Below are 15,359 nucleotides of genomic sequence, written 5' to 3'. Positions count from 1 at the left end.
CACATATACAGTCACAGGAGAAAACTAAATAAATACAGAGAAGCTCAATGAAGAACATTAACATCCCTGAGTTATGATGCTTGGTTGCATCTAGGAATTGTTACTACATTTGTTCCTGGAGTGATGCTGAGTGCAGTGGGGTCCAAGCCATCTGTGCCTGTGGTGGTATGAGAACACCCTGTGCGTGTGTTCCCTTGCAAGGACTTGCTTGGAGGGCGAGCCAGCAGGCACTGCATATATTTGTGGCTGGCCAGACCTGAGGTTTATGAGGTCAGGTGGCCATAGATGCCACCTGTGCCCCAGGCAAAATTAGGGCTGTCTCTTGTCCCTGGTGGCTCACCCTTGACCTCTAGCCCTTTCCCTTCACCGTTCAGGCAACGTATATGAAGATACATATAATTGGTTTCTAGTGATTCTGGGCCCAGCAGTGTGCCAGAGAGAGGGACAGCTTCAGCAAGCCTCACAGTGGGACAAGTGGGCCAGTGCCCTCAGGGGGCTGTGGGAGAGGGGGTCAGAGAGGGCCTGGGTGGACAGTTTGGAGAAGGATGCAGAGCATCCTGGGGTGAGCAGAGAAGCTGGGGTTACCCTCCCCAAATAGCTCTTTTCCTGAATTGGTGTGTCTGAGGGTCAGGAGCATGTGGAAATCACCCCCACTCCCACCTCCCAAGTGGAAAGCCCCAAGATGGCTTTGGGGTTTGGGGACCATGCAGGACCTTTTCTGGGGGCCCTGTGCCTGAATATTTCAGCCTCAAAGGGCTGTTTGTGCCCACCAGAGGGACTGGGTCAAGTTGGGGCTGCAAACAGACGGAGCACCGAGGCTCTCAATGCTGGAGCGCAGCGGGAACGCGGAGACCAGCGGGTTTGGTGCGGGGCACCACGCAGCCCGCCCGCGCCAGGCTGACAGCCGCCCTCCGGCCACCGCGGCCGCGCCCCCTCCGCCCGGGGCCGGGGAGGGGCAAGGGAGGGGGCCGGGCAGGGCGGCACTGCCCCCCGCGCCGCCCGCCCGGGCCGGGGAGGACCGTGTGAAATGAGGCTGGGGCTCGCGGGGCGGGCGGGGCCGGGCCGGGGGTGTCAGAGCGCGGCGGGCAGGGCGCCCGCACACACCTCCCGGAGCCGCCGCCGCCGCCGCCGCCGCCGCCGCGCTCGGCGCCCGCGCTCCGCCGCCTCTGCCCGCAGCTGCCGCGCCATCCATGGGGCTCGCGGGCCGCGGGTGTCCTGGGGCGGCCCGGGCGCTGCTGTTGCTGCTGCCGCCGCTGCTGGCGGCGGCCGTCCCGCCGGGCTGGGGCCGCGCCGCGGGGCCGCCAGAGGGTGAGTGTCCGGCCGCGGGGCGCACCTGGCACGGCGCGGCGGCGCGGGCGGGGCAGGCGCCAGGAAGGGTGTCCTGGTCCCCTGATGGGGTCCCCCGAGCCGGGCGGGCGGGTCCGGGAGCTTGGTGGCTGGAGCTCCGCGTGGCCCCCGCTCCCCTGGGGCTCTCACCCGCCGGCCAGGCCAAGGCGCCACCACCGCTTGGGCCAAAGGCCCAGGGCCGGAGTCCCGCGGCCCGGACTCGGACCCGGAGCTGCTGACAGTTCCCGCCCCGGTCCCCGCCGCCCTGGGTGCCCCCGAGAGCGCCCGCTAGTCAGACTCTGGCCAGCAGAGCAGGGACGAGGGTACTGACCGGGCCCTCGGGGTCCTCCAGCTCCTCATTGTGTGGATGGGGAGTCTGAGGGGGGCCGGGGCACATCCGTGAGGCCGTGGCAGTTTTGCCCCCTTCTTTCTTTGGGGACCTGGTAGTTCTGCCTGCTTGAAGGTCGGCTCCGGAGACCATTTGCGGACCAGCGGCTGTTTGTGGGTCTGGGAATACGATTAAGCAGCAACAAGTCTAGGTTTTCATCAGCCAGAGATAAGAACTCCTGTGCAAACTGGACTTGCAGTACTTTCAAAACTCTTTAGTTTTTAATTGCTATCCTGGAGTGGTGTCACCTCAGGAAATACTTCTGCCTAGGAAGGTTTCCAGGTTGAGGGGACGGGTGGGGCTGGGGGCAGTGGGGACCCCATTGCTACTTTGCACCGTCTGAGAGCTCAGGATGGTGTTTGCTCAGAACCCAGGGCGAGCTTTCCCCACAGACCCTAAACCCTTAGGAAGCTGACAGACAGCTGCTCGGCTTTCAGAGCTTTTTTTGCCGTCCTTCTTTCAGCAGGCATTTGCTATTGCCTACTCACATGCCAGGCTCTGCACTTGGCATCAGGGACACAGACTCCGTCTGTTGTCAAGACATTGTTTAGTGGAGAGACAGGCAGGAAAATAGACAGTAACAACCCTGCATGGTAAGTGCTATGAAAGGGCATAAATGTGGGAGCACATGGTGGGGAACACCTACGCTGGGGAGCATGGCAGGCTTCCTGGAGAAGGTGAATTTGAGCTGAGTCCTGAAGGCCAGTAGGCGGTGGTGGGGGTAATTCCAGTTAAAGAGAACAGGCTGCATCTGGAAACTGGGGCCTGGAGACAGCACGGTTCATTCCAGGTCTCCCAAGCAGTTTTAGCTTGTGAGGAGTGAAGTGGGATAGGCTGGTGGGGAATGATCCTAGACAGGGGCCGAGGCCAGATCACACATGGCTTGGGGCCCCATCCTAGGTGCTTGCTGTGCTCTTTTGCAGATGTGGACGAGTGTGCCCAAGGGCTAGATGACTGCCATGCTGATGCCCTGTGTCAGAACACACCTGCCTCTTACAAGTGCTCCTGCAGGCCTGGCTACCAAGGGGAGGGCAGGCAGTGCGAGGGTAAGTGACTTGGGGACTATGTCAGGGGCCAGCAGAGAAGCTCTCACCTCCTTAGTTCTTGTAGTGGCCACTCATGTTGGTAAAATTGCTGCCCCCTAGCCCCCATCCCCTCGCCTCCTCCTACTTCCGAATCATGTCACCCACTCTCTGAAATGCATTTCAGATCCTTAAAGGATCTGAACATTAGGTGTTCCCCGGAGCTGACCATAGTTTTATCTGGCTCTGAAATGTCCTTTTGTCTAGCTTCTGGAAAAGAAAAGAGATGCTTTAATATCTTTTGGTCCCACTCAGAGCCGTGCTGATCAGGAGAGCCATGCCTGCCAGAGCAGGGCTGATCCTGCACCTCCTTGGGGCAGTTTGTACCCTTCCCTGAAGTCTGAATGCTGGAGTCCTGCCCTCCCCTGCTGGCTTAGGAGAATCCATCCTGTCCATGGTTTCAGCAGTGTCACAAACGTTATCACAGTGTTTGGCACTGTGATCTGCCAAGCTTTAGAGCCACACCAAGGAACTGCCTCATTTAGAGCTACAAGTTCACCCTGGAGACATGTGTGTGTGGAGGAATATTTTAGCCCTTAGGGCTGCAGATCTGGGAGCCTGAAGTCTGGACTCTGCCATTTTATGTTCCGGGCTAAGTGTCACGAACTCTGAAGTTCAGGACTGGCCAGAGACTGGGAACTCACAGAAGGAAACTGTTCCTGGGGATAGAAGTCATGGCGCATCAAAGTTGGCAGGGCTATTCAGGGATCTCTGGGCCAGTTCCATTCTTCATTTCACAGATGGGGACTCTAAGGCCCAGGGGACTTGTGGCTATGATCACATAATTAGCCTGCAGGTGAAAAAAAGTCCGATCTCCACCCCAGCTCTGTCCCCAGCCCCACATTTCTCATATTCACTCAGCCTCCTGCTGTCCCTCTTTGGCTGGGTGAGAAGTCCTACTGTCCATGGTCATCTCATGCAGGAAGAAGCTTAAAATTGATGCGGAACATTGAACTCATCTCCATAAGTCCTTCCTTGCTTCTCAGCGCAACCTTGACAAACATGTTGGTGGCCCCTTTCATTTTGACAAAACTCTTTATAGTTTGGGCTTAACTCCAATGGGAAATGATCTTCTGAATACTTGCAGGGCCTAAACCTACCTATTGAGTAAGAAAGCCCCTTCCAAGTCCCTTTCCACTTTGAAAAACATGTTAACTTCTTTAGACCAGAAGGAAAGTTTTTAATAAATGTCTATTCTGGTGCCACTTAATGGCCTAGTATTCATACCCTGATGTTTCAAACCAATCTGTTTCATATTGTGGGCCCTGAGTGATAAAGATTCTTGGTATTGGAATAGTGTGTAATGTCCAGTGATGCCTAGTACATGGTAGACACTCAATAAACTTTTTTGGTTTTGAATAAATGACTATACAAGATAGGCTTAGTCACTAGCACCTTGACACAAAGTCTTTTCCAACAAATAGACAAACACACAAATGAAATATCTAGATATAGAACATGCAGATGACCGAGTAGTCAGGTAACTGTCAGATGCTTTTGTAGTATAGCAATGGCCTAATTCTGCTCCCTTCCCCCATCTCCTTGTCTTAGCACAGCTGAATCAAGCTGGGATTTTTAAAATGAACTTTGTTGAAAGGAAGACCAAAAGAAAATATAGACAGCAAATATGAATAACAGATGGGATTATAATAGGCAAGTTTGGATTGGGTGACACCCCTTGGGAAATCAGGAAGCTGCCCTTTGTGCACGAGGAGCAAAGCTCCTGCTTCCTGCATCAGAGGAGGTGTGCTCCTGGTCAGGTTCGTAGCAAGTGGGGTTGGTGGTCCATCCATGAAGCCCTTGTGCTTCTCCATGTTCCCGTCTGCCCAGAGACAGGAAGCCATCTCTTTCTCTCTGCCCTATGTCATGGGAGGCCAAAAGACTCTCTCTCCTGGAAACATCTCCCTGCATGCCCTCTCTGTTTTTCAACATTCTATTTGCAGTACTGGAATTCATACATGTTGGTACCTTGCTTGGGGAAAAAACTGTTTGCTTCTTTACCATGTGGATATTCCATGTCCTCCAATTGCTATATACTATCTGGGGGCACAAAACCATGCCACTGATTTCATTTAGATAAAGTACATCTTTAGTAAATGATGTTAAATGGCAAGTGGCAGGAATTTCCTTACTCTGAGCTTTTGAGGTTGATATACTACAAATGAAATGGAATTGCTAACAGTTTATAGTTGAAAAGTATGCTATTTAGTTTAAAATAACTAGTAATTGACTGGCATTTCTCCTTTTATGTACTTCAATTTATTTTAAAATAATGTATGATTTTTGTTATAAAAAGTCAATCAAAAAATGTGTAATATAAAAAAATTAAAGTGCCTCCAATCCCTTTATCCACAAAGTCCACAGACTCTATCCACAGATAGAGTTATTGTTAACAGTGAACATATATCCTTTCTACTGTCATTTTAAACTAAAACTCTAGAAGCATTTGATCTTTTAAGTACCTGTGGTATTTATAATGCTAGTAAGTAAGGATATCCCTGTTTAGTTTGGATTTTTTCATACAGGAATCCAGAAATGGAAATTTTCTCCTAATAAGAAAGAGGAGAGGAAATGAAGATTTTAAGGATTCAAAGATTTAACTCCTTTATCTGTGTTTCTTGTCCCATTAATTTTTAAGCCTCTTGGGACCAACCCATGGTATCATTTATGTTGTGATTATTCCCTGCCTCACTGCTTACATTTAAGTTCAAGGATGGTTTGCCCAGAGTGGCTAGAATTTTATCCTTCATAAAGTTTCCTCTGCCAAAATGTTGGAGAAATGAAAGTATGCGCTCTGAATAAGTAGTTTTTAAAATAATGTTGTTCGGAAGTAGCTTTAGATGTTTTATCCTAAATAATCTTTGCTTATATCCCAGACTTTGCGGGGTGGGGGGGGTGTGTCTCAGTGGTCAATATTCATTGTATAGTCCTTACTTTTCAGTTTAAGAAACTGAATCAAGTTTAACAAGGATGAATCTAAAGTTGGCCTTTGTATAAGGAGCTGTGTTTTTCTTTTTTAAAAACTTTTTATTTTGAAATAATTTTAGACTGCAGAAAAGTTGCAAAGATAGTGCAGAGTTCATATGTGTATATGCCTTTCACACATCTTACCCTAATGTTAGCAACTTACACAACCATAGTAGAGTTATCAAAACCAGGAAATTAACATTAGTGCAATACTATTAACTAAACTATAAACTTTATTCAAATTTAACCAGTTTTTACCTGCTGCTCTTTTTCTGTTCCAGAATCCAATTCAAGGCCCCACGTTATATTTAGCTGTCATATTTCTTTTATCTCCTCCAACCTGTGACAGTTCCTCAGTCTATCCTTGTCTTTCATGACATTGACACTTTTGATGAGTACTGCTCACTTCCTTTGTCTTATGTTTTCTCATGGTAAGAATTGAAATGATAAGAGAATGTCTTGTGTTTGTTTTCTCATGATGAGATTGAGGTTATACATCTTTGGCAAGACCACCACTGAGGTGCCATTGTGTCCTTCTCAGTGTATCACATCAGGGCTACATGATATCAACATGTTCCATTCCTGGTGATGTTAACCTTTTTTTTTTTTTTTTTTTTTTTTGAGACAGAGTCTCACTCTGTTGCCCAGGCTAGAGTGAGTGCCGTGGCATCAGCCTAGCTCACAGCAACCTCAAACTCCTGAGCTCGAGCGATCCTCCTGTCTCAGCCTCCCGAGTAGCTGGGACTACAGGCATGCACCACCATGCCCGGCTAATTTTTTCTATATATATTTTTAGCTGTCCATATAATTTCTTTCTATTTTTAGTAGAGATGGGGTCTCGCTCTTGCTCAGGCTGGTCTCGAACTCCTGAGCTCAAACGATCCGCCCACCTCGGCCTCCCAGAGTGCTAGGATTACAGGCGTGAGCCACCGCGCCCGGCCGATGTTAACCTTGATCAACTGAATAAGATGGTGTTTGCTGGGTTTCGTCACTGCACAGTTACTATTTTTTTTCTTTTGCCATAGATACATAACTTAGGCAAGATACTTTGAGACCATATCAGCATCCTGTTTCTCCTCAAATCTTTGCTCACTGATGTTAGCATCCAGCTGTGGATCTTGCCTGCAATAATTATTACTGTGATGTGTGCCTGCTGGTAATTTTACATTTCCCTCATACTTACAATGAGTTACACTGATACTTTGAGTTCCAAACCAATACTGCAAGATTCATTCTAACCTAAGTCTTTGTTTATTCATAACTTCTGTCTCCAACAGTAAGAAAACCTGGTTCTCATTATCTGCAACGTATTTACCTCTTTGTTCAATCCTAGTACACATGTATTTACAGAATTACTAATCCATAACCCTGTGAGTAAAAGAGATTTACTGACTAGAGTACAGTATTTACGAGAGCATAGTACACAGCTGTTTTTGTTTTTAACCTTACAGCATTCAGTCATGATGTTGTTTTTCAAAGTTACTTGGGTTAGTACTTTTCTTCCCCATCCCCTTCAGTGTGGTTATGCTATTAATTTATAATATAGTTAGGTTCATTTGTTTCTTTTTGTATTCCATCTTTTTTTGTCCCCTCTCACCCCTCCCAACGCTTCCTGGTTGATTGTGTGTATGTATGTATGTATGTGTGCATGTATGTAAAGCCTCCCTGTGTTCTAAGAGTCAAAGCTATACAGAAAGGTGTGCAAAGTGCTGCTCCCTTTGCCTTCCTCTTACCTGGTTTTCGTGCCTCCTTCCTTCCACCTCTTCCCCCACACCCTGTGGGTCACCAGTCTCTGTAGTTTCTGGTCTATCCTTTCTATATTTCTTTTGTACAAATAAGCAGATAAATTTATATTTTCTTTTTAACAACTTTACTAAGGTATAAATTATATATCATAAAATTCACCAATGTTTTAAGTGTACAAATCAATGATTTTTAGTAAATTAGCGGAGTTGTGCAACTATCACCATAATACCAATATCATCCCATTTTCAAATGTTTTCCTCACCTCAATAAGATCCCTCATGATCATGTATTCCTCATTCTCAGCCCAGCCCCAGGCAATCAGTAATCTACCAGTAATCTATATTTGCTTTTTCTGGACATTTCATATAAATGGAATCATGCAATATGTGGTCTTTTGTGTTTGGATTCTTTCACTTAACATAATGCTTTTGAGGTTTATCTGTGTTGTATCCTGTTTTGGCATTTCATTCCTTTTTATTGTTGATTAGTATTCCATTGTATGAATATACCATGTTTTGTTTATTCATTCACCAATTGATAAGCATTTAGGTTGTTTCTATAGTGGGACTTTTATAAATAATGTTGCTATGAACATTTGCGTGCAAGCCCCTGTATGGACATAATATTTCATTTCTCTTGGGAATATATCTAGGAGTAGAATTACTGGATCATATGGTAAATTTATATTTAACTTTTAAAGAAACTGCCAAACTGATGATTTCTTGGATATCACACCAAAGGCACAGGCAACAAAAGAAAAAACTAGATAAATTAGACTTCATGAAAATTTAAAAATTTTGTACATCAAAAGACAATATGGGCCGGGCGCGGTGGCTCACGCCTGTAATCCTAGCACTCTGGGAGGCCGAGGTGGGCGGATCGTTTGAGCTCAGGAGTTCGAGACCAGCCTGAGCAAGAGCGAGACCCCATCTCTACTAAAAAAAAAAAAATAGAAAGAAATTATATGGACAGCTAAAATATATATATAGAAAATTAGCCGGGCATGGTGGTGCATGCCTGTAGTCCCAGCTACTCGGGAGGCTGAGACAGGAGGATCGCTTGAGCCCAGGAGTTTGAGGTTGCTGTGAGCTAGGCTGACGCCACGGCATTCACTCTAGCCTGGGCAACAGAGTGAGACTCTGTCCCAAAAAAAAAAAAAAAAAAGACAATATGAACAGAATGTAAAGGCAACTCACAAAATGGGGAAAATATTTGTAAATCATATATCTGATAAGGGGTTAATATCCAAAATATATAGAGAACTTTTTTTTTTTTTTTTTTGTTGAGACAGAGTCTCACTTTGTTGCCCAGGCTAGAGTGAGTGCCGTGGCGTCAGCTTAGCTCATAGCAACCTCAGACTCCTCGGCTTAAGCGATCCTACTGCCTCAGCCTCCCCAGTAGCTGGGACTACAGGCATGCGCCACTATGCCCGGCTAATTTTTTCTATATAGATTTTAAGTTGTCCATATAATGTCTTTTCTATTTTTAGTAGAGACGGGGTCTCGCTCAGGCTGGTCTCGAACTCCTGACCTTGAGCAATCCACCCGCCTCGGCCTCCCAGAGTGCTAGGATTACAGGCGTGAGCCACCACGCCCGGCCCAAAATATATAGAGAGCTCTTAAAACTCAACACCAAAAATCAAACAACCCAATTCAGAAATGGGCAAAGGATTTGATATTTCTCCAAAGAAGATACACAATTGGCCAATAAGCACATGAAAAGATGTTCAGCATCACTAATGATTAGGGAAATGCAAAACAAAACTACAAATGGGAGATACTGCTCACACCCACTAGGATGACTACTATCAAAAAAAAAAAAAAAAAACCCAGAAAATAACAAATTTGATGAGGATGTGGAGAAAATGGAATCCTTGTACACTGTTGGTGGAAATATAAAGTGGTGCAGCCACTATGGAAAACAGTATGGTGGTTCCTCAAAAATTTAAAAATAGAATTACCATATGATCCAGCAATTCCATTTCTGGGCATGTACCCCCAAAAATTGAAAGCAGGATCTGGAAGAGATATTTGTACACCCATATTCATAACATTATTCACAATAGCCAAAAGGTGGAAGCAACGCAAGTGTACATCAACAGAAGAATGGATAAGCAAGATGTGGTACATAGAATGGAACGTTATTATCCAGCCTTAACAAAGACAGAAATCCTGACATGCTATAACATGGACAATATTTGAGAACATTATGTTAAGTGAAGTAGACCAGTCATAAAAAACCAAATACTGTATGATTCCACATATATGAGATACTTAGAGTAGTCAAAATCATAGAGTCAGAAAGTAGAATGGTGGGTTCCAGGGGCTGTGGGCAGGGGCAATGAGGAGTTATTGTTGAATGGGTATAGAGTTTCAGTTTTACAAGGTGAAAAAAGTTCTAGAGATAAATGGTGGTGATGATTGCGTAAAACATTATGAATGATTTAATCATACCAAACTGTACACTTAAAAAAAAAGAAACTGCTAAACTATTTTCCAAAGTGGCTATGCCATTTTATGTTCCCATCAGCAATGTACGAAGGTTCCCATTTCTCCACATCCTTGCCAACAGTTGTTATTATCTGTCTTTTTTATCATAACCATTCTAGCAAATGTGAAATGATATCTCATTGTGGTTTTAATTTACATTTCCCTGATAGCTAATGATGTTGAGCATTTTTTCATGTGTTTGTTATCCATTTGCATATCATCTTCGGTGAAATGTCAACTCTTTTGCCCATTTTAAAATTGGGTTGTTTATCTTACTGAGTCATGAGTGTTCTTTGTCAGTCCTTATAAATTTATGGATGGTGTATTTGGTATTATGTCAAAAAAATCTTTACCTAATCCAAATCTTAAAGACTTTTCTCATATATTTTCTCTGAAAAGCTTTACAGTGTTAGCTCTTACATTTAGGTCTCTGATCCATTAGAGTTGATTTTTGTGTCTGAAGTAAGGGGCTAAAGTCATCTTTTCTGCATATGGATATTCAATTATCGTAGCACCATTTGTTGAAAAGGCTAACATTTATCCCAAAGAATCACCTTAGCATTTTTGTTTAAAATAAAGTTACCATAATAAATATAAGGGTTTATTTCTGGACTCTCAATTCTGTTCCATTGATCTATATGTCTGTCTTCATGCCCATACCACACTGTCTTGGTAACTGTACCTTAAAGTTGTAGTTAAAGTCCTCCAAGTTTGTTCTCCTTTTTCAAAGTTGTTTTGGCTCTTCTGAGTCTTTTGTATTTCCATGTAAATTTTAGGATAACTGTGTCAAGTTCTGCAAAATGTGTGCTGAAATTTTGTGTTTTTATATTTCCGTATTTCTTATGTGAAGATAATATGCTACAGATACTCTTGATTTTTTTCATTTAATAGTATATCCTAGAAATCACTCCAAATCAGCTCTTAGAGATCTTTGTCACTTTTTTTTACAGCTGAATAGTGCTCCCTGGAGTAGTGGTATCATAATTTACTAAACTATTCTTATAGGTATGGGCAAAAATGCTGCAGTGAATAACCTTGTGCATATTTGTTTTCCTATTGTTGCAGATTTAACTTCAGGGTTGATTCCTAGAAGTGGGATGGCTGGGTAAAAGGTAAATGCGCATGTCTCCACAAATAGCCTTTGTCTGGTTTACTTTTGTTTTATTCCTCAGATATTGATGAATGTGAAAATGAACTCAATGGAGGCTGTGTCCATGACTGTTTGAATATTCCAGGCAATTATCGTTGCACTTGTTTTGATGGCTTCATGTTGGCTCAAGATGGTCATAATTGTCTTGGTAAGGAAAACATTTGGAAATGGCAATTCTCATTTACCTACCCTCCAGGCTCCCCACTCCTTTTCTTTCCTTTGGTGAAAATTTATGAAGACAAAAGAGGATCAGAGACTTGTGTTTTCTGGCCCCTTGGAAATCAGACTCCCTGATAGAAAATCAGGTAAAGTATTTTAGTTTTTTTTTTTTGTTTTTTTTTTGTTTTTTTTTTTTTGAGATGGAGTCTGGCTCTGTCATCTGAGCTTGAGTGCCATGGGGTCATGGGGTCAGCCTAGCTCACAGCAACCTCAAACTCCTGGGCTCAAACAATCCTCCTGCCTCAGCCTCCCTCAACCACCATGCCCAGGTAATTTTTCTGTTTTAGTAGAAACAGGGTCTCACTCTTGCTCAGGCTGTTCTCAAACTCCTGACCTAAGCAATCCTCCTGCCTTGGCCTCCCAGAGTGCTAGGATTACAGGTGTGAGCCACCATGCCCGGCCAGTGTGTTTTAGTTTTTATGTGTCTAATCATAATATAAATTTTGCGTTAGTTCAAGGAGATGGATGGACATGGTCATTACTATTTATTGATTTTCTAGTATTGACTTGCCACTTTTAAAATCATTTGTCTTGAGTTGCAAGGTCCTGACTTATAACCATTTATTTAATGCTGTGTCTCTATTCTGGAATAGGTAAAACCCCTTGTCTTGAAGACTCCAAATGTGTGCTTGGGTCATAGCCAGATAGACCTCCCTCTTTTTTCTTGAAAGAGAAAGAAAATCAAACAGAAATGTTCGGCCAGGCGCGGTGGCTCATGCCTGTAATCCTACCACTCTGGGAGGCCGAGGTGGGCGGATCGTTTGAGCTCAGGAGTTCGAAACCAGCCTGAGCAAGAGCGAGACCCCCTCTCTACTAAAAAATAGAAAGAAATTAGCTGGACAACTAAAAATATACAGAAAAAATTAGCCAGGCATGGTGGCGCATGCCTGTAGTCCCAGCAACTTGGGAGGCTGAGGCAGAAGGATTGCTTGAGCCCAGGAGTTTGAGGTTGCTGTGAGCTAGGCTGATATCATGGCACTCTAGCCAGGGTGACAGAGCGGGACTCTGCCTCAAAAAAAAAAAAGCAGAAAACTTCCCTGAACATCCTTCTAGTATTCCACAAAACAGAAACATCTGTTTCATTCCCTGAGTTAGGGACTGTAAAGAGTGTTGTTTATATTGATTCCTTATGCCAGGAAAAAAATAGAACTTAGAAACAGCAAGCAATTGGATGGGGCTGAGTGTTGGATAGTCTTAGAGAATACAGCACACCTGGCAGGTAGGTATTTATGGTTTACTTTACAAGGCTGGTGTTATCAGTTGAACAGGAGGACATCAGGGGAGACACATGGCATCAGGGGTCCTTTGATACTGCTGACCTTTCATATGGTTGACTTACTGATGTCTAGTCGGCCAACTAAGGAGCAGCTTGAGCCGGGCTCTAGCTCTGTGGGGGCAGCTATGCCCCCTTACGGTGCAGTAACAATGGCCACCTGATCAAATGCTTTGAGATCAGCATAAAAGGCATTAGAAAAAGTACAGGTAGAACTTGTGTTTTGAGTGTTGTGACTCTGGAGTTGGAGAGGGGAGTAGTTCCATTTGAGACCCAACCCTCATATGATCTTTGTCCCGCTTCAGTGTCACCTGGAGCTCCAACCTCATAGACTGTTTGTTCCTGTCTATGCCCTGTGTGAGGAATCAGGCTTTGGTGTGCAGACCGCTTGGCCTTTCAAGCCTGCAGTTGTCAGTAAGACTTTTTTTCTTTTTTTTTTTTTGAGACAGAGTCTCACTCTGTTGCTTGGGCTAGAGTGCCATGGCATCAGCCTAGCTCACAGTAATCTCAAACTCCTGGGCTCAAGCAATCCTCCTGCCTCAGCCTCCCAAGTAGCTGGGACTACAGGCATGTGCCACCATGCCCAGCTAATTTTTTCTATATATATATTTTTTTAGTTGCCCAGCTAATTTCTATTTTTTAGTAGAGACAAGGTCTCGCTCTTGCTCAGGCTGGTCTCCAACTCCTGAGCTCAAACGATCCGCCTGCCTCGGCCTCCCAGAGTGCCAGGATTACGGGCGTGAGCCACTGCCCCAGCCTGTCGGTAAGACTTGATTGAAGGCTGGGGGGTCAATGACCTTTCTGCAGACTTTCTAGGCAGTCAGTAACACAAAAAGACACTTTTGAGAGACAATCCTGAGAGCAGGAATAAACTAAAATTAATTAAAAACTCAAAAAAGTATAATTTTTTGGGAAGCATACAGTATAGTCCAGACTTTTTTGTTTGTTTGTGTTAACCATTTTCAGAGAGAGAGTTCTCTCTGATGTGTCAACAGTGGCATTTTGAGGATTGGTGTGTGATGGTCAACTGATGGTCATGACTGTGGTGCTCTAATCCATAGCCTTGGGGAAAGCGTGAGCTTCCTAAGGGCAACAAGCTGAACCATCCAGGGGTTGAGGACCTGGCCAGGGTTGGGTGGGGTGGTTCTGAGTACAGGCTCGGAAATCCAGAGCCCAGATTGTTCCTTGTCTTAGCCAACAACCCAGCTATCTCAGCAGAGTGTCTCCACTTCCCCTCCTCGGGGTCCTTGTGAACTAGGCAGCAAGGATCTAGCTTGCAGAGAGACCCTGAGCATCCACTGAGGATTTCTGAAGTGCGGAGGGATTCCTTTAAATGAAGGCATGAGAAAATAAAGTACTTTTGGAAGAACAGGGCCAGCACACACAGAGATTTCTCTGCCATTCAGACTTGAAAGGACTGAAGCTCTTTGTGGCAAGAAGCTCAGAGCCAAAACCTTTCAGGAGTGGCAGTTTCCCGAATAATCTGAGGTGACCCTTCACCTCTCCTCCACCCCCTGACCACACATTGGCCACAAATATATTAGCGGGGATACCCAGAGGACAAACACCACTTAGCTCTGGCATTAAACCCGGAGTGCTCCAAGATCCTGGGTGCCGCCAAGCCTCAAAAACGAAAGGCAGCTCTTCCACGCAGCTCACCCCATCTGCACTTAGTTTCTATTTATAGAGTATCTGAGAGCTCGGCATAGCTGTTCAGCTTTGTAGCAGTGGTTCTCAGCCTTGGTCACACATTAGAATCACCTGAGAAGCCTTGGCTTCATCCCAGGCTGGTTACATCAGTATCTCTGGAGGCCGCACCCAGGCATCAGGGTTCTAACATGTAACCAGGGTTGGGAACCACTCACTGTTTTTCAGTCTGGAGAAGCTCACCAGCCTAGTGATAGAATTTGTGTGCATGAACACACACACTTTTGTATTTATCCAATCAGAGTACATCACCCAGCTAAACGACACATTTCTGATTGCTTTGGAGAAAAGAAATAGTGGGTTAAATGTGGGATGGGGGTGTGGCAGCCTAGACGGGAACACGCCTTAGCCCACAGCCAATCCAGGATTTGGTGTTCAGGGAAACAGACCTCTCCAGCTCGCTGTGGAACAGCCAGGCCAGGTGTGTTTCAGCACGGCCTATCCTCTGGGATGTGCCTCCTTCACCCTTTGGCACAGACAAGGGCAAGTTTGTTAGGCTTTAGGGGATGGCTCGAGTCCCATCAGTTTAGTCAGGCATCTGTTTGGGAGTGTGGGAGGACAGATGACTGTAAGATCTGAAGCTTGAAACCAGATAACAGATATTTAAATGTGGGTTTTCTTATTACAGACACGCCCAGGAGCTAGTGATAGGCACGTGAGAAATTAGGCTGGAGAAAATAAATTGCTTTTGTATTGGCCTTCTCCAGGAGCCTTTGTTGTCTGAAACTTTCCTTGAAGTTTCTCTTCTTTGGGTCAGGTGATGCTGCGCTCACCTGCTTGTTTGTTCGTGCATTGAACAGTTAATGAGCACCTGCTATATTCCAGGGCTGTGCTAATCAAAACAAAAAGTCTCTGTCCTCAAGGAGTTTGCAATCTAGTGGAGATGGAAAAGTAAAGGATTTTGAGAATACAATTCAGTAAGTGTGTTAATACAGCTGTGCACAGGGTATTACAGATGTAGGGGGAGGAAGGCCCCCTAAAGATTCTCCCTCCCTGCCTTTCTGAAGGCTCC

General features: G+C 45.1%; 1 protein-coding gene across 4 annotated transcripts in view; it reads left to right on the top strand.

The window, feature by feature from the left end:
* Positions 1 to 1,190: 1,190 nt before the first annotated feature.
* The window catches only part of SCUBE2 (signal peptide, CUB domain and EGF like domain containing 2), a 63,349-nt gene continuing 49,180 nt past the window's right edge, over positions 1,191 to 15,359 (top strand). For all 4 annotated transcript variants that reach the window (XM_069469550.1, XM_069469548.1, XM_069469549.1 and 1 more), the window contains exons 1-3: positions 1,191 to 1,308; positions 2,638 to 2,760; positions 11,171 to 11,296. In XM_069469550.1, coding sequence (XP_069325651.1) covers positions 1,191 to 1,308; positions 2,638 to 2,760; positions 11,171 to 11,296 — 367 coding nt within the window. The remainder of the gene's footprint in view (positions 1,309 to 2,637; positions 2,761 to 11,170; positions 11,297 to 15,359) is intronic.

The sequence above is a fragment of the Eulemur rufifrons genome, chromosome 6, assembly GCF_041146395.1.
Source record: "Eulemur rufifrons isolate Redbay chromosome 6, OSU_ERuf_1, whole genome shotgun sequence".
Lineage (NCBI taxonomy): Eukaryota > Metazoa > Chordata > Mammalia > Primates > Lemuridae > Eulemur > Eulemur rufifrons.
The sequence above is the reverse complement of the archived record's forward strand: the minus strand, read 5'-3'. Positions and strand labels throughout refer to the sequence as shown.